This window comes from Corvus kubaryi, unplaced genomic scaffold (assembly GCF_017639235.1).
Source record: "Corvus kubaryi isolate FWS band 111438036 unplaced genomic scaffold, C.kubaryi_AGA036_p1.0 62998, whole genome shotgun sequence".
NCBI classification, from domain to species: Eukaryota; Metazoa; Chordata; class Aves; order Passeriformes; family Corvidae; genus Corvus; species Corvus kubaryi.
In genome coordinates this window covers 4,400-24,935 of record NW_024581497.1, presented here as the reverse complement: position 1 = coordinate 24,935, position 20,536 = coordinate 4,400, and the positions used below count along the sequence as shown (strand labels likewise).

Here is a 20,536-nt window from a genome sequence, read left to right as displayed (position 1 = left end):
TGGTCCATGAGATCACCTCGAGATCCATCAGATCACCTCGTGGTCCATGGGATCACCTCGTGGTCCATGAGATCACCCCGAGATCCATGGGATCACCTCATGGTCCATGAGGACACCTTGTGGTCCATGGGAATACCTTGAGATCCATGGGAACACCTCGTGGTCCATGGCATCACCTCGAGATCCATGGGATCACCTCGTGGTCCATGACACCACCCCACAATCCACGGGGCCGTCTCCTGCCAGCACCTCCAGCTGCGCCGTGCCGGCGGGGCTGCCCCACGCCCGTTTCCCCGTATCCCACCGCTCCCTCCCTCCCTCCCTGCAGGAGGACGGCCACGCGCGGGTGCTGCGGCGCCGCGTGGAGGAGGCTCTGCGGGGCAGCCGCATGGTGGCCGTGTGCCAGTACAACTCCATGCCGGACGAGGACATGGTGACGCTGCGGCACTACCTGCGCAAGCACCACATCCACGTCCAGTTCGTCCTCAACGAGGTTGGCGGCGGATCCCCGGGAAGGGTTCCGGGCTATCCCGCTGCTTCCGGGCCTCATCCCGAGTCCTCTCCCAGGTTGTCCGGCCGGTGCTGGAGCACTCCAAGTACCGGAATCTCCTGCCGCTCTTCGTGTGCCGGAACATCCTGCTGGTGAGCCCGGAGACGCGGGCCAGGGAGATGCTGCGGGTGCTCAGGGGAGTGCCACAGGTCAACCTGCTGGGTGAGAGCCTTCCCTGCTCCCCACGTCCCTGAGCCAGGCTCGTCCAGGGCTGGGAATGAGGGCCCAGGGCTGGGAATGAGGGCCCAGGGCTGGGAATGTGGGCCCGGGGCTGGGAATGAGGACCCAGAGCTGGGAATGAGGGCCCAGGGCTGGGAATGTGGGCCCGGGGCTGGGAATGAGGGCCCAGGGCTGGGAATGTGGGCCCGGGGCTGGGAATGTGGGCCCGGGGCTGGGAATGAGGGCCCAGGGCTGGGAATGAGGGCCCAGGGCTGGGAATGTGGGCCTGGGAATGTGGGCCCGGGGCTGGGAATGAGGGCCCAGGACTGGGAATGAGGGCCCAGGGCTTGGGAGGCTCGTCCAGGGCTGGGAATGTGGGCCCGGGGCTGGGAATGAGGGCCCAGGGCTGGGAATGAGGGCCCAGGGCTGGGAACGAGGGCCCGGGGCTGGGAATGGGGGCCCACTGACGGAGCTGCATCCATGAAAACGAGGGGTGGGGAGCCTGCAGGAGCGAGCAATCCCTTCCCGAAGGGCTCTGGTGTTCCACATCCATGGCGAGTTCCCGTTTTCCAGGCGCCTGCATCGACGACACAATCCTGAGCCGGCAGGGAGTGGAGAACTTCGCCCGGCTGCCGCCCCTGGAGGTGTCCCAGGGACAGACAGTGGCAGCCCTGTCCGTGCTGTCCTCCCAAACCTCCTCCCTGCTCCAGCGGGGTCCCGCTCACCTCACGGCGCTCCTGGATGAGCACATCCGACGGCTCCGGGATGCGGGGGGGCCCACGGAGCCTCCCCCGGGCCAGAGCACTGGGAATCACTGACGCTGGAATCCGGGAAGCGGCTCATTCCCTGGCTGTGGCACACGGGGAGCCCCCAGGATAAGGGATTGGGGGATCATGGGCACAATTCCCATGGAATCAACTCCATCCCCAGCTCCAGAGAGGGGGCCAGGGACGGGAGGTTTGACACTGAGGGTCCTGCGGCCCCCCCCAGCCCCAGCAGGGAGCCCTGGCCCTTCCCTTGTGCTCCCTTGGGAGCATCCCAGCAGCATTCCAGCTGCGATCAGGGATCTCTGGGATCAGCCAGAGGAGGAGCGCGGGATGGACCCTCCCGGGGGGGGATTTTGGGCACTCCAAGCCCCGTGCCTTCGGAATGGGGGTGCACTGGAACACTGATCCCATCCGTGGGATCGCCGTCGCGTCCATTAAAGTCTCTGTGTGGAGATGCCGAGGCCTCGTCTGGGATTTTGGGGGGTGGGTGGGGGCTGTTCCTGCCCCCTGAGGGTGGGCAGAGAGGCCAGGGCTGCTCTGAGGGTCCGAGGGAGCAGAGCTGGGGGTGGGAGAGGGAAATCCCGGGGAGGGGGTGTGGAATGCCCCGGGACCACCTTGGAGGAGCGATCCCTGACACCCCTTGGGGTCGGTGGTCCCCGAGACCCCCATGGTGATGGTGATCCAGAGACCCCCGTGGGGTGGTGCTCTCCAAAACCCCCGTGGGATGACCAACCCCGGGACCCCCGTGCGGTGCTGCCCCTCCCGGGGGTTCCCCGCACCCCTTTCCCCGGGGGCTCCTCTCGGGTGGGCTCCGGGGCTGCGCGGCCGGAGCTGCCCCGGTACCGTGCGGGCGCTCGGGCTCCCGGCGGCTCCCGGCGGCTCCCGGCGCTGTTGGCTCCGGTCCTCCACGGAGCAGGGGGCAGAGCCGAGCGGCTCCGGACCGCCCTCCGTGTTCCGCTTCCTGCCGCCGCCGCCGGGCAGGATGCGACCGGCCCCCGCCGCCCTCCCGCCGCCAGCCCAGGTGAGCACCGGCGACGGGCACGGGACGGGGGTCCGGCCCCCCGACCCCCGGCCCCCGCTGCTCCGGGAGGTGACACCCCCGGGGCGATGGGCTTTGCCCCGCGCGGGGGATGGAGACCCCCGGGGTTACCGGGGCAGCCCCGTTCCGGTGCGAGGGGTCGGTGCTGATCCCCGGCAGCAGCCGCGGGAGAGAGCCGGGAGATCCCCGGTGTCCTCCCCTCGGTGCTGGGGGCGCGGAGCCGCCGGTACCGGTGCCGGGGTTATCTATGGCAGCGTGGTTATCTGCCGGTGCCGTGCTTACCGGCGCCGTGGCCGTCGGTACGGCGGTGACCGGTGCCGCCGTTACCGGGACGGTGGTCACGGGTGACGGGGCTTGGCCGCCGTCTCGGGGTTATCCCAGGATCCATCCTACAGCAGCGGCCGGCACACATGGATGCCCCGTCAGGGACAGCTCCAGGGGGGAGGGCAAGGCCAGGAGAAGCTTCCCCGTGCCTCAGTTTCCCCCTCTGGAATCGTGAAGGGCAAAGGGAGCAAACGCCCTGCCGGGAGGGCGCGCGGTCACGCCGGGGTTCGGAGGAGTCATGTCCCGGCTCGGGGGTGCCAGATGGGCCAGGGGTTGGTCCCGGTCTTTGTACCGATGTCACCCTGCTGCCTGTGCCACGGTTGCGCCGTGGTACCCGGTCCGTGGGGCGGCGGGGCCGGACTCTGGACCCGGACCGGGCGGTGCAGCCGTGATAAAGCTGGGAGGGTCAAAGGCTCCGGCTCATGCGGAAGTTTCTGGGTGCTGGCAGCGGTGCCATGCAGGGTCCCCCGGGAGCTGGGGACAGCGGGATCCCTGCCGCCCCCGGTCCCTGCGAGGCTGCAGATGCCGTCCCCGAGCTCCCTGACCTGCCGTCCCCTCCCCGCAGCGGCTCCCGCCGTGACGGCCGAGCTCGGACCCCCGGCCCCGCGGCCCGGACGGGAGGAGGGGCTCGGCTCGGTGCCCCTGGCCCCCTCTGCTCGCCGGCCATGGGCAGCCACGAGAAGGACCCGTCCTCTCCGAAAAGAGCCCTGTCCCGCTCCAACAGCACCGTGTCCTCCAAGCACAGCAGCGTCCAGCAGGTTGGATTTGGGGGGCTCAGAAGGACCTTAGGATGGCAGGGAGGCTTTGGGGGCTTCCCCCTGCTTTAGGATGACGCCCCATGTGGGTACCTGCCTGGGGGCAAGGTGGCCTCTGGTGCTCAGGGACCCCCCACGCTGATCCCGGTCTCTGCAGGGCTCGGAGAGCTGGGAGGTGGTGGAGGAGCCCCGGGCGAGGGGCAGCCCCGGGCAGGAGCCGCAGCGGCACGAGGGGTACCTGCTCAAGAAGAGGAAATGGCCCCTGAAGGGCTGGCACAAGGTAACAGGCAGAGCTGGCACCAGGAGCCGTGATCCCAGCTGGTCCTGGCACGATTTGGGAAGCGGGGGGCTGGCTGCAGGGGCTGCTCTCTGCTCCTCCCCCCCCCCAAATAAAACCCTTCCCCCTCCATCCCCAGCGGTACTTCGTGCTGGAAAATGGGATCCTGAAATATGCCACCACGCGCCAGGACGTGAGTGTGTGCCCAGGCTGTGGCCACGCAGCCTCCCCAGGGGCTCAGGGCTGGGGACACCCCCGTGGCCCCCCTGAGAAAGGGGAGGTCCTCCCCCTGACAGGGGTCCCTGGGCTCCCCCAGGTCCTCAAGGGCAAACTGCACGGTGCCATCGATGTCCGGCAGTCCGTCATGTCCGTCAACAAGAAGGCGCAGAGGGTTGACCTGGACACGGAGGACAACATTTATCACCTCAAGGTGCCACTGGGGAGGCTGGAGCTGGGGTGGGGCAGGGCTGGGGACATCAGGTCGTGTCCCCCCCAACTCACCGCTGTCCCCCAGATCAAGTCCCCGGAGCTGTTCTCCAGCTGGGTGAGCAGCCTCTGCAGCCACCACCACGGCGAGCGGCCGGAGCCGTGTCCCCCAGGGGGCCCCACGGGGACCAACGTGCAGGTGGGTGACAGCTCGGGGTCACAGCGCCAGGCAGGCTCTGGGACATGGCTCCTGACAGCGATGCCCTCTGTCCCCTGCTGCAGGGCCAGTGGACACGGATCCTGCCTTCGGGCAGTGCCCCAGCCCTGTCCACACTGGCCAGCTCCCGGGACAAGGTGAACGCCTGGCTGAAGGACAGCGAGGGGCTGGAGCGCTGCTCGGCCGGTGAGAGGGGGCCCGAGGGGGTGTGTGGGGCTGGGCGGGTGCCCTGTGCCCCCTCCCTGATCGGGCTCGCTCTGTGCCCCCGGCAGAGCTGTCCGAGTGCCAGACCAAGCTGCAGGAGCTGACGGGAATGCTCCAACACCTGGAGGCCCTGCACCGCATCCCCTCGGCCCCGCTCATCTCCGGCAGCCAGGTGAGAGGCACAGCCGGCTGAGGGGGTCCCACACCTCCCATTCCTGGGGAGGGTCCGGCTGCAGCCCCCTCCTCTCCCTCACAGCCCTCGGCCGCCACGGAGAGGCCGAAGAAAGGCCGGAGGACCACCAAGATCTGGTGCACGCAGAGCTTTGCCAAGGACGACACCATTGGCAGGGTGAGGGTGAGCTGGAACCCACCCTGAGCTCTGCCACTGCCTGGGCACGGAGCCCCCCCCGGGTGACCCCGCTGACCCCCGTGTCCCCCCAGGTGGGCCGCCTGCACGGCTCTGTCCCCAACCTGTCCCGCTACCTGGAGTCATCGCAGAGCCAGCTGCCCTTCAGCCTCCCCCCGGAGTACAGCCAGCTGCAGCGCAGCTTCTGGGTCCTGGCCCAAAAAGGTGGGATGGGGCGGGGGGCTGAGCCTTGATGGGGGTCTCGGGGTGGGTTTTGGGGTGCTGACCCTCAGCCTGACTCCCGCCCGTGTCCCCGGCAGTGCACGGCTCGCTCAGCAGCGTGGTGGCCGCGCTGGTGGCCGAGAGGGCCCGTCTGGAGGAGATGCGGCAGGCGCTGGACCGGCAGTGCCCGGCCCCTCGCCCTGGCAGCGCCGGCACCGCCGGGGTGAGGGAGCGCAGGGGACCTCGGGGTGCTGCTGTTGGGGTCTCAGCCGGGTGTTGGGTGACCCCCTGTCCCTGTCAGCCCTGTCCTGGCTGGAGGGGACTGTCCGGAGGGGCTCGGCTCAGCGTCCCCCTTTCCACAGCCCGCCCTGCGCCGCTTCCACTCCCTCTCCGTCTCCTCCGACACCACCCTGGACTCCTTTGCCTCGCTGCATCCGGATGAGGTCAGGGGGGTGGGCTGGGGTGAGCTGGGGGCACGGTGGCCCCCCCTGGGCTGGGGGCTGAGGCGGTGGCTGTCCTCGCAGCCGGACGCGCTGCCCGCCAAGGGCCGGGAGCAGCAGCTCTCCAACCGCAGCATCGTCTCGCTGGCCGACTCCCACACCGAGTTCTTCGATGCCTGCGAGGTTTTCCTGTCCGCCAGCTCCTCTGAGAACGAGGTGAGGGGGCTTGGGGAGCTCTGCTGGTGGGGATCTCTGCTGGTGAGGGGGCTCTGCGGACCCCCACCACCCCTCGCTGCTCTGGGTTCATCTCTCCCCTCTCTCTCCCCCGTCCCACCTCATTAGCCGGCCCGCCAGCCGCTTCCTGTGTCCCCCCCAGCCCCTGTATCCCCCCCGGTTTCTCCCCCAGCCTCCCGCAGCCCCCTCCCTCCCCGCTCTCGGGGTCTCCGCAGCCTCTGAGCCCGGTGGCGGGGGCCGGGTCCTGCTGGGCCCCCCCCCCCGCCGCACCCACCCCCCCTCCCCATCCCGACACCCCCAGCCCATCCCAGGATCCCGGGGCTCATCCCACCCTTTTGGGGGGGCGCTTCCCGCTAGCGCCCCACCCGCCCCCTCCGTGGGGTTCCCCCCATATCCCCCCCATCCCCCCGGGACCCCCGAAGCCGCCGACGGTCCCTGCGCCTTCTCAGCCGTCGGAGGACGAGTCGTGCATCAGCGAGGTCACCACCAGCGTCTGCGAGGAGGCCACCGAGCCGGGGGGGCCGGGCCGTGCCCCGACAGGTACGGGGAGCACCGGGGAGGGCACCGGGGAGGGAGTGGGCACCGGTGGAGGTGGTGGCTTCGCCCCCCGACAGGTGCGGGAAGGGGGAACCGAGGCGGGGGCAGCTCTGCCTCCAGACACGGGAACGGAAAACACCGGACGAGGAGAACCCGGCGGGAAGGGGCAGCTACGGGGAGGGTTTCACCGCGGAGGGGCACGGCTCCATCCCACCGCCCCGCTGCCCGGCAGGAGCGGAGCGCCCGGGAGTACCGGCAGAGCCGCCGCCTCTGGAGCCGCCGCTGGAGCTGCCGGGGCCGGACCCGCGGCGGAGGAGCCGCCTGCCCGCGCCCCCCGCGCCCTCGGGGGACGTGAGCCTGTGGGGGCTCCTGCGGAGCAGCGTGGGCAAGGATCTGTCCCGCGTGGCGCTGCCCGTGCAGCTGAACGAGCCGCTGAACACCCTGCAGCGGCTCTGCGAGGAGCTGGAGTACAGCGCGCTGCTCGACAGAGCCAGCCGCGCCCGCGACCCCCGGCAGCGCCTGGTGAGGGGGGGAGAGCCGGGGGGACCGGGGACACGGGGGGCACGGGAGGCTTGGGGGCCATGTAGGGGGATCGAGGGCACAAGGGGGATTAGGGGAGCTCGGGGGCAGGGGGGTACGAGGGACTTCGAGGACAAGGGGAGGTCGAGGGCAGGGGGGATGTGAAGGGGTCAAGAAGGAGCTCAGGGGGCCACAGGGGGCTCGGGAGCGAGGGGACGTGGCTTGGGGACGTGAAGGACTTGGCGTGGGTATTGGGAGGTTGTGGAGGGCTTGGGAGACACGGAGGGAGCCCAGGGGGACACGGGGGCACTTGGGGGGTTTGAGGGGCCTCGAGGGACACGAGGAAGCTCAGGGGACAAGGGAGTAGGGGGAGCTCGGGGGGCGCTGGAAGTTTGGGGGACATGGGGGTACTTAGGGAGTTTGAGGATCTCGGGGACCCGGGGGAGCCCAAGGACACGCGGGGACGGGGAGAATTTGAGGGTTTAGTGGGCTCAGGGGCGCTTGAGGACACGTGGGTCTCCTGGGACCTGTGGGAACGGGGGGAGGACACGCGTGTGCCTGCCGCGGGTGTGGTGACAGCGGCGCGCCGGCTGCGGTGACAGGTGTACGTGGCCGCCTTCGCCGTGTCCGCCTACGCTTCCACCTACTACCGGGCGGGCAGCAAACCCTTCAACCCCGTGCTGGGCGAGACCTACGAGTGCGTGCGGCCCGACCGCGGCTTCCGCTTCATCAGCGAGCAGGTGGGCACTGGGGGGACCCTGCGGGGACACCCCGGAGCCGGACGGGGCGCTGGCATGTCCCTCCTTGGCCTTGCAGGTATCCCACCACCCTCCCATCTCCGCCTGCCACGCCGAGTCCGACAACTTCGTCTTCTGGCAAGGTGAGCACCTGGGAGGGCGTTGGGCACCGGGAAGTTCCTCCCAGGGGACCGAGGGTTCTCACCTCCTCCTCCTCCTGCTCCTCCTCCTGCACCCCCAGACATGAGGTGGAAGAACAAATTCTGGGGCAAGTCCCTGGAGATCGTCCCCGTGGGCACCGTCAATGTCCAGTTGCCCAGGTGAGACCCCGGCCCCACGGGTGGGCTCCTCGCCATCGCCTCCCCCGTGCCCGCCTGCGCTGTGTGTGCCCACCCACGAGCGCGGTGCCCGCAGGACCGGGGACCACTACGAGTGGAACAAGGTGACCACGTGCATCCACAACGTGCTGAGCGGGCCCCGCTGGATCGAGCACTACGGGGAGGTGCTGATCCGCAACACCCGCGACGCCTCCTACCACTGCAAGCTCACCTTCTGCAAGGTGTGCCCGCCCCGCCCTGCCACGCCCTGCCACGCCCTGCCACGCCCTTTAGTGCCCAGGCTCCGCCCACCCACTGTCCCTGACCCCACCCCTCTTCATTATCACGGCCTGGCCCCGCCCCTTCAGCTGTGGTGCGGCCCTGCCCCATCACCGACTTGTTAATTAAACATTGTCTTGTTGCCCCGCCCCTTATCTGGCCCCACCCCCACTTACGGCCCCGCCCCTTCCCAATAGCCCCGCCCTTTCCTGGTGGCCCCGCCCCTCTTCGTGCCCCACCCTTTCCCACGGACCCCACCCATAACAGCCCCGCCCTTTCCCAGCGGCTACACCCTTTCCCAGTGACTCCACCCTTTCTAGAAGACTCCACCCATCCCTCCTGGCCCCTCCCTTTCCAGTAGCCCTGCCCTCTCCCAATGGCCCCACCCTTTCCCGGCGCCCACGCCCTTTCCCCATTACTCCGCCCTTTCCAGAAGATTCCTCCTCATGGCCCCACCCTTTTCCCAGTAGCCCCACCCTCTCCCAATAGCCCCGCCTTTCCCCAGCGGCCCCACCCTTTCCCGCTGACCCCACCCCACCTTCCCGGCCCCGCCCTTCTCCCCGGCCACCCCGCCCACATCCCGGTGGCCGCAGGCTCGGTACTGGGGTGCGGGGGCCAACGAGGTGCAGGGGGCCGTGCTGAGCCGCAGCGGGACGGCTGTGGAGCGCCTGGCCGGCAAGTGGCACGAGGGGCTGCACCGCGGGCCCGCCCCGGGCCAGTGCGTCTGGAAAGCCAGTAAGGACCTGGGGGGATCACCCTGAGGGGGTTACCCCATCCTGGGGGGTGTCTCACTGTCCCCACAACCCCCACCCCCACACAGACCCCATGCCCCGCGACCACGAGAGGAATTACGGCTTCACCCAGTTCGCGCTGGAGCTGAACGAGCTCACGCCGGAGCTCCGCAGGGTCCTGCCCTCCACGGACACGCGCCTGCGGCCGGACCAGCGGTCAGCAGCGTGCCGGGGGTGCGGGGTGGGGCGGGCTGGGGCCGGCCAGCTCGTCACAGCCGTGTCCTGTGTCCCCCAGGTACCTGGAGGAAGGGAACGTGCCGGCGGCCGAGGCGCAGAAGCGCCAGATCGAGCAGCTCCAGAGGGACCGGCGCCGTGTCATGGAGGAGAACAACATCACCCACCAGGCCCGGTTCTTCAGGTCTGGGGGGCTCCCGGGGCTGGGGGACCCGTGGATCAGGGGGATGTGGGGCTCTTGTGGTATGGGGAGACCCTCTGGGAGTCCTGAGAGCACCCCATGGCTCAGGGGTGTGTGGGGCTCTTAAGGAATCAAGAAACCCCCCCCTGCGAGTCCCCCCCATGGTTGAGGGAGATGTGGGGGTTTTAAGGGAATGGGGAGGCCCTCTGGAGACCTCATGGCTCAGAGATGCGTGGGGCTCTCAGGGAATGGGAAAACCCCCCTGGAAGTCCCAAACGTTCCCCCCCCCGACCCCATCCCCAGGCGTCTGACGGATGCCAACGGCAAGGAGTCGTGGGTCACCAACAACACCTACTGGAAGCTGCGCCTGCACCCCGGCTTCGCCCACCTGGACAGCGCGGTGCTCTGGTAGCGACCCCCAAACCCGGGGGGGGCGCTGCCCCCCCCCAGCTCCTCACAGCAGTGCCCAGCAGCGGGGCTGGTCCCCCCCGCCCCCTCTGAGCCATTTTGCCGCTGTTTCAATAAAACTGTGATATAAAAATGGGAAGGGGGAGGGGGGCGCACTGGCAATGCCTCCCCCCCGCCCCGGGGCAGAGCCTTGGGCACAGCTGAGGCGCTTTGGGGCAGGGGCTGGCAGTGCCCCCCTGCCCTGGGGGCACAGGAGAATGAGGGGGGGGGTGTTAAGGGGGTCGCAGGGTGCCCGCGGGCGGGAAAACCCCACTGCCCCTCACCCCCCCCAAAATGTGCACAGGGGCTGCTCTAATAAAGGCTGTGAAGAGTTGCGGTGTGCACAGAGATTCCTTGTCTCCCCCCCCACCCCGCATCACCGTCCTCGGGGGGCTCAGGGGGATCAGCACGAGTCCCTTAACCCCCTCCCCGTGCCTCAGTTTCCCTCCCCACATGCACAGAATTGACCAGAGCCGTGTCCCACAGTGTCCCCTTTATTGCGATATGCTGCTGCCCCCCGCCCCACACCGGGCGCGGGGGGGGGGAGCGCCTCAATAAATACTTCAGCATTAACTCCCCTCCCCTAAAAACCACCGACAACAAAAAAAAAACCCCTCACCACCATCCCCCCAGCCCGTCCCCTCCCCGCTCGCCCCCGCGGCCCCACCGGGGTGGCACCGGGGGCTGATTGTCTGGCTGAGCCCCCCCTCTGCTCAAGTCGTCCCAGGATATGGGTGTTAAATGGGGGGGGGGGGGGGGGGCGGGGGCACACAGAACCCCTTTGCACCCAGATTTGGGGCGCCCGGGGAGGCTCTGACCCCTCCCTCGCTCCCCTCGGTGTGGCTCAGTTGCCGTAGAAGCCGTAGTAGCCCCCGTCGGCGACCGGGTCCTTGTCGTAGAGGTCCCCGTTGCGGGGCGGGGGGGGAGCTCTCGGTGCTGGAGGGGTAGGGGGACACCCGCCGCCGCTTGCACTCGTACAACCCCGAGTCCGACGAGTCCCCCGAGGCGACAGCGGCGGGGGGCTCGGGGGCCCAGCCCTCCACCTCCTTGCCCTTCTCCTCGCGGGGCTCCCGGTACCAGCCCAGAGCCGCGGCGCCGCCCTTGGGGCCGTACTGCCCGGGGCTCCAGCCCCCCGGGACCCCGAAGCCCCCCGGCCCCTCGGGGTAGTAGGGCAGGGGCGGGTGCGGGGCGGGCGGCAGGGCGAAGGGTTTCACCCCATAGGGCACCATTTTGCCCCCCCCCGTAGCCCCCGTCGTAGCCGCCGAACTCCAGCGCGCCGGGGGCGGGGGGCTGCTGCGGGGGGAAGTACCAGTGGGAGGGGTCTTTGGGGGGCAGGGGCAGCGCAGCCCCTCGCTCGCCCCCGAAGAAGCGGCCCGGGGGCAGCGGGTACTGCTCGGGCAGGAAGGGCTGGAAGCGGGGGGCCGGCAGGAGCTGCTGGCAGCCGGGACCCTCCGGCGGGGATGGGGTGAAGCGGTCGCTCTCCGAGGCCGTGTACATCCTGGGGAGGCACAGGGTGGGGTTTTGGGGGGGGGTCTCCCGCCAGGTGAGGCCGCGGGAGAACCGGGGAGGGGCAGGCGGGAGGAGGAGGGGGTGGGGGTGACACTCACGAGTCAAAGTTGTCCCGGAATCCTTTGGCGAAGGGGTTGTGGTCGATCTTCAGCTGGGTGATCTGGGGGCACGGGGAATTGAGGAGGCTGCTGGCAGCTTGTCCCTCCTCCGGGATGTCCCCCCGCTGTCCCTTTTCCCCCCCGAGCAGCCCCCGACCCACCAGAATCCCATCCTTTGCCGGTGCAGGGGGTGCTGAAGGGATTCAGGAGGGGGTACTGGGATGTGTGGGACAATCCTGGGGGGGACAGTGGGATGCTGAAGGGATTCGCGGGGAGGCTCTGGAAATCTGAGGGGATACGGGCGGCATTGGGAGGCGTCTGGGATGCTGAAGGGACGCAGGGGGAGGTCCTGGAATGCCGAGGGGATGCAGGGGATGTACCTGGGATCGCAGAGTTGCTGCAGACAGGGGGAGGCCATTGGGGTTTTCCTGACGCTGAGGACACCTTAGAGGGTGCTGGGGGGGGTTAATGGGGCTGCTCTGCGGGGGTTATTGGGTTGCTGTGATGACACTGGGATGATTACTGGTTCCTGGAGTTTCTGTGCTGTTGGGGGATTTTTTTGTGGGGGGCCTACACCCATGCTCGGGACGGGGAGGGGGATCTCGTACTCACGTCGGCGTTCTGGTAGGCGGTGACGGCGATGAACTGGGTCTCGGGGAAGGCGAAGGTGTGGGTGTGCGGGGAGGGGTACCCGTCCTCCCCCTCGCCCTCCTTCACCTCCGTGACGTGCAGCCGCGGCTGGTACTTGTGCAGCGACTGCAGCACGATCATCTGGGGGAGGGGGAAAAGCGGACAGCGGGCGGTCAGGGAGGGTCCCAAGAGGAGCCGGCCCAACCTGGCAGGGCGGCGGGACCCTCCCCTCACCTGCCCGACGTTGTTGGAGGCGCCCTTGTTGTTGGTGAGCTTCAGCTTCCCGAAGGAAACCTCCTGCCGCATCCAGTGCGCGCCCGTGTTGGGCGAGTCGGGGTGCAGGTAGAGGCGGTTCCCTGGGGGACAGCGGGGACAGCGTCACCCCCATCCCGGCACCTCCAGGAGGATGAGGAAGGGGATGGAGAGCCCGTACCTGGCATGTTGCCCTCGGCTTTCCCGCACTGCACCCATTTTCCGCCCTGGTAGCGCCAGTGGTGTTGGTCCACCAGCACCACGTCCACGCAGACGTTGTAGTGGGCCACGGGGTTGAGCCCCGACAGGTTGAAGCTGAGGAAGGGGAACATGCGCCTGGGGAGGGAACAGAGGCACAGGCACCGTCAGCCCTCCCCGCTCGGCCCTTGGCACACAGGGCAGCTTGAAGGGGCGGTGATGGGGAAACTGAGGCAGCGCGGTGCCCACCCCCCTCCCCAACGCCCCCCTCCCCCACGGCCGCCTGGGTGCCCGTGAGGAGCTGAGTGACCCCAGCAGCTGGGGGATGCTCTCGGGGCCGATCCCCCCCCTCCCGGTATCTTCCTCCCCCTCCCCAAGCACCTTCCGGATCGGAAACCAACACCGCTGCTATTTCGGGCTGGGCGCCAGCCTGCGCCAAGGGCAGGAAGGGGACACGATGGCACGGCCGGGGGGCACCACAGGGCTGCAGCTGCCACCCCCCCCCCGGGGCTGCACCCCGCGTCCCCCCCGGGTGTCCCCTCAAATCGCCGTGCGAGGCTGGGAGATCTCTGCTGCCTGCTCTGTCCCTCGTGTCCATCACTGACCACTCGCCCCAGTGGCCCCAGTAGCCCCAGTGGCCCCAGTGGCCAGCTCAGGTTCGCGGCGCGGCCTCCAGCCGTGGCCTCGGGCACCGGTTCAGCCCCCTCCGGCCGGACTCGGCTCTCCAGCCGTGGGATTTTGGCGGCTTCTGGAGCTCTGATGGCCGGAGCTGGACACCAGCGTCCCCCCCGCTGCCTGGCCACGCCGTTAATGTCACCCCCACCAGGGAGCCACCCCCTCGAACCCACACGCGAGATCTCCCATAGGCAGGGAATGAAGGGGAATTAATCCCGAATTCCTGAGGGGAGAGGGGCTGGGAGGGGTGCGAGGAGAAAAGGGAAGGTCCGGGAGCTCACGGAGCCCCGGGAGCCGGGCGGGAGCGGGCGGGGGATCGGCCGTGGCCCCCGCAGGAAGCGGAGCTCGGGCAGCGCAGGGGGAGCGGTGTGCAAAGAGCAGTGGAAAGAAAAGTCAGCGGGTGCCGGCTGACTCAAAATTGCCCTTGCGAGAGAGTGGGGAATAGAAAAAGAAAGAGAAGAAAAGAAAAGAAAAAAAAAAAAGGAAAAACAGAAAGAGAAAGAAGAAAAAGGAGAAGAAAAGGAAAAAATAGAGAAAAAGATTAGGAAGGTTAAGAAAAAAGAAGTGGAAAAAAGAAGAAAGAAAAAAGGAAGAGGAAATAGGAAAAAATAAGAAAAAAGAAGATAAAAAAGAAGATAAAAAAGAGAACGAAGAAGAAAAGTGAAAAAAAGAGGAAAAAAGAAGATAAAAAAGAGAACGAGGAAGCAAAAAGGAGAGAAAAAAGAAAAAGAAGAAGGAAAAAAGAAGAGGAAAAAATGAAGAAGAATCAGGAGGAGAAGAGGAAGAAGGAGAAGATGAAGAAGACTAAAAACAAGAATAAGAAGATAAAACCAGTAAAAAGAAGAATAAAAAGAAGATAAAGATAAAAGATAAAGAAAGAGATAAAGATAAAAAGAGAACTAAAAAGAGAAAGAAGCAGAGAGAGCAACAGCCGTGGCGAGGAGCCGCACGTGCTCCCCGTGTCCAGGACGGACGCTGGCCCTGAGCATCCCGGCTCCCCCAGGGGTCCCCCCGAGCCCTCGCAGACCCCCGTTTTCCCCTTTGTGTCCCCAAAGGAGCCGTCCCAGCGGGCTCGCATCTCCTCCGGAGCGAGCTCGACGCGGCTGCTCCGAGGAAAAAGGGGGTTCCAGCCGCTGATAAAAATTGCAACCGCATTAAAAACCACCTCGGTGCCGCCGGAGCCCTGAGCCGGGGTGCCGGCTGCCCCCGGGGCGAGGTCTCAGCGCGGCTGCTGCACCAGCCCGAGCTGCTGCAAGGAGCAGAGAGGAAGAAAACAGCTTTTTTTGGGTGGTTTTTTGTTTTTTTTTTTTTGCCCTTTGCTCCCACAGCGCGTTCTCCGGCGCTGCCAGCGGAGCAGCCGGCGCGGCTCGGCGCTCACACGCTGCTGCTGCTGCCGCGGAGAAACCGCACGGGGCCGGCCGGGCACGGCAGGGTGGGGGCAAGACCCGAAACCGCGCTCGCCTCGCCTTTATTTTTAAATCCCCAGGCGCTCGAGCTCCGGCTCGGGCAGGACTCGGGGTTTGGTCACTGCGGTTTGGGAGGTGCCCCCGGAGGGCTCCCCCCACCAAGTCGGGTGGGCACCGCTGGTTTCACCCTCGGAGGGTTTTGTTTCGGGGCTCTCGGGGTTTGTCCCTGCGTGAACCCCTCGGTTCGGGGCGTCGCGAGGGCCACGGAGAGATGGAGACACCGAGAGAAAACACCTGGTGACACAGGGGACATTATGGGGACACAGGGAACAGGGACGGTGTCCAAGATGGGCCCAGGTGGAAGGAAAGGAGATCCAGGAGATCAAACCCTCCCAGGCAGTGGAGCCTCCCCAGCCCCCCGCCCCCGGCAGAGCACGGGGGGGGCTGCGGCTTCCTGAGCCTCCTCCTCCCCCGATGGCAGCGCAGGGACCGCAGGAGCCACCACGGCCGCGTGGGACGTGCCCCAGCCCCCGCTGCACGGCGGCGTGGCACAGGTGTGGGGCAGGGGGACATGGCGTGGTGGCACGGCAGTGCGTGGCACGGTGACATGGCACGGCTACTGGACATGGCACGGTGACATGGCGTGGTGACACACCAGTGCGTGGCACAGTGACACGGCATGGCTGCTGGACATGGCACGGTGACATGGCATGGTGACACACCAGTGTGTGGCACGGTGACATGGCATGGCTGCTGGACATGGCACGGTGACATGGCATGGTGACACACCAGTGTGTGGCACGGTGACACGGCATGGCCGCTGGACATGGCACGGTGACATGGCATAGTGGCACGGTGACATGGCATGGTGACACACCAGTGCGTGGCACAGTGACATGGCATAGCTGCTGGACATGGCACGGTGACATGGCACAGTGGCACGGCAGTGCATGGCACGGTGACATGGCACGGCTGCTGGACATGGCACGGTGACATGGCACGGTGGCATGGCAACGCACGGCATGGTGACACGGCACATCTGCACGGCACAGCTGCGCTGCCCGGCGTGGGGGACAGGGCACAGCTAAATGTCGCAGCGCAGCAGGATGCGGTGACAAGTCACAACACGGCTGCACCAACCCCGCCGAGCTGCCAGCCGGGCACTGCGTGTCCCCAGCCCAGCCTGCGGGGGACAGCCACTGTCAGCCCCGAGAGCCACTCCCGAGTCCCCCCAAAAGGCGCTGCCAGCTCTGGTGTTCCCCCTCCTGCACGGCCACCCCTCAAATCAAAGCCACCGTCGCGTTTGCCAGGTGAAAACGCAGCTTTTGTGTCCCCAAAGCCACCCCCAGCGTCCTCTCCGAAGGCAAAGCCATCCCTTGCGTCCCCAAATGCAAAGAGAGTCCCTGCACCCCGCAAAAGCAGTGCTGAGTCACCCCCGAGTGCAAGGACAGCCCTTATGTGTCCCCAAATGACGGGGACAGCCCCTTGCGTCCCCTCGAAACACAAAGCCAGCCCCTTGTGTGACCCCAAAACACAGGCCCAGCCCCCTGTGTGACCCCAAAAGGCAACGCCAGCCCCTGCATCCCCTCAAAACGCAAAGACAGCTCCTGTGTGACCCCAAAAGGCAGGGCCAGCCCCTGTGTCACCCCAAAAGGCAGGGCCAGCCCCTGTGTCACCCCCAAAACGCAGAGCCAGCCCCGACTCCACTGCAGAACCCAACGGCAGGAATTCCCCGGGCCCGTCGCTGTCGGGGTGCCGGCGAGTCCTTGGGGGTTTCCGCAGAAATCCTGCCCTGCCGAACCCCAAGAGCCGCGGGGGACGGAGCGGGGACGGGGACCGGTGTGGGGAACCAGCAGGAAATTATCTGCACCGGAGTGGTTGGGGTGGGATGGTGTGGGGTGGCTCAGGACGGGACGGGGTGGCACAGGACAGCAGGAAAGGTGCCAGCAGGGTAAATCCCCGTGCCTGGCCAGGTTCATCCCAGTGCCACCATGTCCCCCTCCCCACCAGCCTCAACTCCTCCCCAGGGGTCCACGGGGGGCTGAACCCCATCAGTGCTGAGGGACCAGCGGGATGGGGCTGCTGAGCCAACAGCGGGATGGGAACGCGTCCCCTGCCCTGCCCCGCAGCCCCCCAGCCCGGCAGGTCCCTGCTTTGGGGCTCAGGTCCCCCTCGGGTCCCCGTTTGGGGCTCACGTCCCCCCTCGAGCCCCGCGCTGGGGTTTTTCCTGTGTGTCAGGCGCGCTGCAGCCCGGCCCTGCACACCGAGCGCTGCAAAAGCAGCTCAGGGTCGGGGGAAACGGATGTTCTGTGGCTCTGGGTTTGACGTTCTCCACAGGCTGGGCTTGCCGTGAGCCCCCCCTGCACAGAGCAAACCCCACTCCCAGCCCCCCAGTCCCTCTGCAGAGCCTTCCTGGGGGATGGAGCTGGGAGAAAAATATCCCAAAATCGCCTGGTTTCAGGCTGGCAGCCGAAGGCAGAGGTGCAGCAGGGCAGAGGGGACGGGATCTGTGGGGCCACCCCGATTTCCAGCCCCTCAGCAGCAGCTCCCGACACAGCAGCGAGGGCACTGCCCCAGCACCCAGCTGGGAAAGAGAGGAGAAAAGGAGAAAAAAAAGCTGAATTTCAACACATTCCCGGCAAGGCCTGAAGGGTGGCGGGCAACAACAACCATTTAGGGTGCCCGCCACCCCCGCCACCCTCACGGCTGGCACTGGGGATGCATCACCCCATCCGTGCCGGCCCTGGTTCGCTCGGAGCATCCCCGAGCGCAGCGGGGGGAGCGGGGCCGGGCACGGCCGTGGCAAACCAAGCGGCCCTAACGTGTTTAGACTTCCAACACATTAAGCAGGTTGGGCTCAGCATCGAAGTGACACCATCTGTCTCTCGGCCGAGAGAGGCAGCCCCGGCGCTGGGCAGAAAGGGACCCCCTGGGCGCAGGGATGGGGCTGGGCAGGGGGGGCTGCGCGGCAGGAGGGGCTGGGGGGGGGGTCTGTGCCAGCTGCTGGGCGCGCAGAATGCGGGGTGCTGCCCTGTTTCCCCTTGGCACGGGGTTTTTGGGAACCCCTCGGGATGATCTGGTGGTGGCCCTGCCGTGATCCCACTGAGACCCCCAAAGTCTGGTTCCCCTCACCCTCATCACACCAGTGTGCGGCCCAAGGATGGGCTCAGCGTTTTGGGCTCCCCTCGCTCCAAGTCGTGGTGACTCCACGGCCCCACAGGGCCTGTATGGCACCCAGACTCCCCAAATCGGGGTGTTAGCAGAGGCAGGGAGAATTCCAGCCCCCCAAAAACTCCCCAGTCCTCTCCCAGCCCCGGGAACCTGCAGCGGGTGCACACCCCAGGCCGGAGGCAGCACAGAGAGGACAGCGAGTGCCCGGCTGTGGCGTTACCAAGGGCGTTTTTGGCAGCTGGGAGGTGGCCAAAATGCTCCCCCTTCCCTGGTCACACGTGGGGCAGCCGGGCTCTGCCTGCCCCGTGGAGCAGAGGGGGTTTCCACCCCAGAGGAGTGAGCGGAGTGGGTGTCACCCACCCGCCCACGGCGCTGCGGGGTAGCAGCAGCTCCTCGCCACTTGTTGCAGGGCCGAGCTCCGGATCCGGCCCGTGGGTTGGGGCTGGATCAAAGCTGCCTGCGGGCCCCTGGCAGCGACACCACCTCTGCCACCTTCCCGACCCCCCCGTCCCTCCCTGACACAGGTGGGGACAACCCCCAGAGCCTTTTCTCCTTCCCACAAGCCTCAACTCCCCCAGGAAACAACACCAGGGGGTATCTGCGATGCTTTGCCTCCCCCTCACAGGCTTTTCTCCAAACCCACAGGGATGGGCGTCCCCTCTCGCACCCCCAGCCCCACAAACACCTCCCACACTTCCAGTCCTTTGGGGAGACGAGGCAGGACCCCTCAGCCCCTCACCGGGCCAGGGTCCCCGGCCTGTCCCACCCCTCTCACTGCCGGTGTCCCCACCCCCGCACCCCCCCCCTCCTGCCACCCCCGGTGCCTGTGCGGGTCCGGGTGTCACTGCCGGACTCTGTCGCGGTGCCCCGGGCCTCGTTCCCCCGGTGCTCTCAGGTTCCCCTCGGTGCCCCCAGCTGGTCCCCTCCGGTGCCTCACGAGCCCTCCGACATTCCCCCGTCCCGGCACACCCCTGTCCCCGCCGGCGCCCCGCTGCTCCCCCGTGCCGCTCCGTCCCGGTGCGCTCCGGTCCACCCCAACCCCCTCCAGTCCCTCCCAGAGCCCCTCCGCCTCCCAGCCCCGGTTTCGCCCGGTGTTCCCCGGCTCTCCGGTCCTCCCCCAGAGCCCCCCCCCGGTCCTCCCGGCTCACCTGCCCTGCTTGGTGATGATCATCTCGGTCTGGTGCTTGTGGAACTTGGCCCAGAGCGGGTAATTGTTGAGCATCACCTGCACCTTCCCGGCCGCCCGGTACCCGGGCAGGGCACAGAGCGGGGGGCACAGCGGGCCCCCCCCGCCGCCGAAACCACCCTCGGCACCCCCGTAACCTTCCACCGGCGGGGCGGGAGGCGGCGGCGCCCGGTACGGCGGGCAGGGCCCCAGGAACCGGCCGCTGAAGCCGCCGGGAGCGCCGTAAGGGAGCGGGGGAGCTCCCGGTTCCGGTCCCCCTCCATCAGCGAAGAAAGCGGCGGAGATGTCCCGGGGGCCCGGCGGCTCCTTGGCGAAGCTGGCGGCGGCGCTGAGCATGGGGGCGGCGGGCCGGGGGGCTCCGGTGCCCGGCTCCAGCGCGCCCATGGACGGGCGGGGGGCACCGGCCCCGCTCAGCCGCTCATGGGGGTCCCCGCCGGCGGCGGCCCCGGGAAGCGGCGCCGGTCAGCGCTGCCCACCTGGCCGGGCTCCCGCCGCCCCCTCCATGCCCGGTAGTGCCGGGGGGCCCCGAGCGGCGGCGGCGGCCCCGAGGACAGCCAAGAGGGAAGGGGGCGAAACAACAAACGCCGCAAAAAATACCCTAAAACACCCGGAAAACCCCAAAAAAGTGCCGGGGAGGGGGGGGGGGGGGGGGGGGGGGCCCCCCCCCCCCCCCCGCCGCCCGAACCCCCCCCCCCCCCCCCCCCCCCCCCCCCCCCCCCCCGCGGCGGCGGGGGCCGGGGCCGGGCGAGGTGCCCTGCCCCGCTGCCGCCGGTGCCCTCACACGCTCCACCTGCCCATCCCCGTGGCCCCGCGCCTCTTATCCAAAGAAGCAGCTCCGCACCGGGAGCTCCGCCCTCCGCCCCCCTCCCCACCCCCGCGGGGGCGGCCACCAACCGGGGCGGGCCGGGGGCGGGGAGGGGGCCACGCAGGGACCGCAACGCGCGGGGAGAGCGGGACGGGACGGGGACACGTGGGGAGGGCATGGGGGACACGGGAGGAGCCGTGGGACTGTGGGACAGGGGTGGGGACACGGGAGGGGACAAGGACGCTGTGGGGACAGAGGATGGAGTGATAAGGGGGGGGCGGGGCACGGTCCTGCCCGTGTTTTGGGGTTCTAGGGGGACACAGGGATGGGGTAATTCGGGGCCTCCCCTACTCTGGTGTCACTGCAGTCACCGGAGGGGTGACACGCCTGGGGACCGGCACTGAGGGCTCGGCCCCTTCTGGTCCCCCCTCCCTTTCTGCTGGTTTTGGGGTGGTGTGAGACCCCCGGGAAGCTCAGCCAAGCCGTGCCACCCCCCCGTGCCCATTCCCGTGCCCATCCCGAGGCCAGGCCTTCCCGGCACCTGTCCTTGACCCCGCTGCGCCTGGGGAAGTCCCGGTGTCCCCTGGAGCCACCACCGAGGCATTTGGCTCCGGAGTGGCCGCTTCCCTTGGCAGATGCCCAGCTCGGCTCCCGTCAATACTTT

At 68.1% G+C, this 20,536-nt stretch overlaps 3 protein-coding genes across 9 annotated transcripts; 2 read left to right on the top strand and 1 right to left on the bottom strand.

The window, feature by feature from the left end:
- The first annotated feature begins 88 nt into the window (after positions 1 to 88).
- On the top strand, positions 89 to 1,928 carry LOC121672606 (39S ribosomal protein L10, mitochondrial-like). The gene is made up of 3 exons (XM_042045318.1): positions 89 to 493; positions 568 to 712; positions 1,283 to 1,928. Exons 1-3 carry the CDS (start codon positions 107 to 109, stop codon positions 1,525 to 1,527), a joined length of 777 nt encoding a protein of 258 aa, XP_041901252.1. The 5' UTR covers positions 89 to 106; the 3' UTR covers positions 1,528 to 1,928.
- A 340-nt stretch (positions 1,929 to 2,268) lies between these two features.
- Positions 2,269 to 10,276, top strand: LOC121672604 (oxysterol-binding protein-related protein 7-like). 7 transcript variants are annotated; one of them, XM_042045316.1, is made up of 23 exons: positions 2,269 to 2,497; positions 3,405 to 3,597; positions 3,743 to 3,874; positions 4,011 to 4,064; positions 4,188 to 4,301; positions 4,386 to 4,496; positions 4,580 to 4,700; positions 4,787 to 4,890; positions 4,975 to 5,073; positions 5,160 to 5,289; positions 5,385 to 5,509; positions 5,649 to 5,729; positions 5,811 to 5,942; positions 6,410 to 6,500; positions 6,730 to 7,019; positions 7,619 to 7,756; positions 7,833 to 7,896; positions 7,995 to 8,073; positions 8,168 to 8,312; positions 8,943 to 9,084; positions 9,170 to 9,296; positions 9,376 to 9,498; positions 9,799 to 10,276. In XM_042045316.1, exons 2-23 carry the CDS (start codon positions 3,505 to 3,507, stop codon positions 9,905 to 9,907), a joined length of 2,604 nt encoding a protein of 867 aa, XP_041901250.1. In that variant the 5' UTR covers positions 2,269 to 2,497; positions 3,405 to 3,504; the 3' UTR covers positions 9,908 to 10,276. The 7 variants fall into 7 exon arrangements, with proteins under 7 accessions (XP_041901250.1, XP_041901248.1, XP_041901247.1 ...); XM_042045314.1 differs by lacking the exon at positions 2,269 to 2,497 and having other exon boundaries at positions 3,247 to 3,597; positions 3,752 to 3,874; positions 4,975 to 5,067; XM_042045313.1 differs by lacking the exon at positions 2,269 to 2,497 and having other exon boundaries at positions 3,247 to 3,597; positions 3,752 to 3,874.
- Positions 10,277 to 10,635: 359 nt separating this feature from the next.
- On the bottom strand, positions 10,636 to 19,722 carry LOC121672607 (T-box transcription factor TBX21-like). The gene is given in 8 exon segments (XM_042045319.1): positions 10,636 to 10,864; positions 10,866 to 11,156; positions 11,158 to 11,440; positions 11,550 to 11,611; positions 12,162 to 12,320; positions 12,414 to 12,535; positions 12,613 to 12,767; positions 19,030 to 19,722. Coding segments are annotated over 8 exon segments (1,572 nt in total). The 5' UTR covers positions 19,452 to 19,722; the 3' UTR covers positions 10,636 to 10,786.
- Between the last annotated feature and the right edge of the window lie 814 nt (positions 19,723 to 20,536).

Coding starts and splice junctions, on each gene's coding strand:
- LOC121672606 (XM_042045318.1), top strand. CDS start 107: ATGAGGACACCTTGTGGTCCATGGGAATACCTTGAGATCCATGGGAAC. Junction 494..567: donor TCCAGTTCGTCCTCAACGAG/GTTGGCGGCGGA, acceptor GTCCTCTCCCAG/GTTGTCCGGCCGGTGCTGGA. Junction 713..1,282: donor GCCACAGGTCAACCTGCTGG/GTGAGAGCCTTC, acceptor CCCGTTTTCCAG/GCGCCTGCATCGACGACACA.
- LOC121672604 (XM_042045311.1), top strand. CDS start 3,262: ATGCGGAAGTTTCTGGGTGCTGGCAGCGGTGCCATGCAGGGTCCCCCG. Junction 4,701..4,786: donor GCTGGAGCGCTGCTCGGCCG/GTGAGAGGGGGC, acceptor TGCCCCCGGCAG/AGCTGTCCGAGTGCCAGACC. Junction 9,297..9,375: donor CGCCTGCGGCCGGACCAGCG/GTCAGCAGCGTG, acceptor TGTGTCCCCCAG/GTACCTGGAGGAAGGGAACG.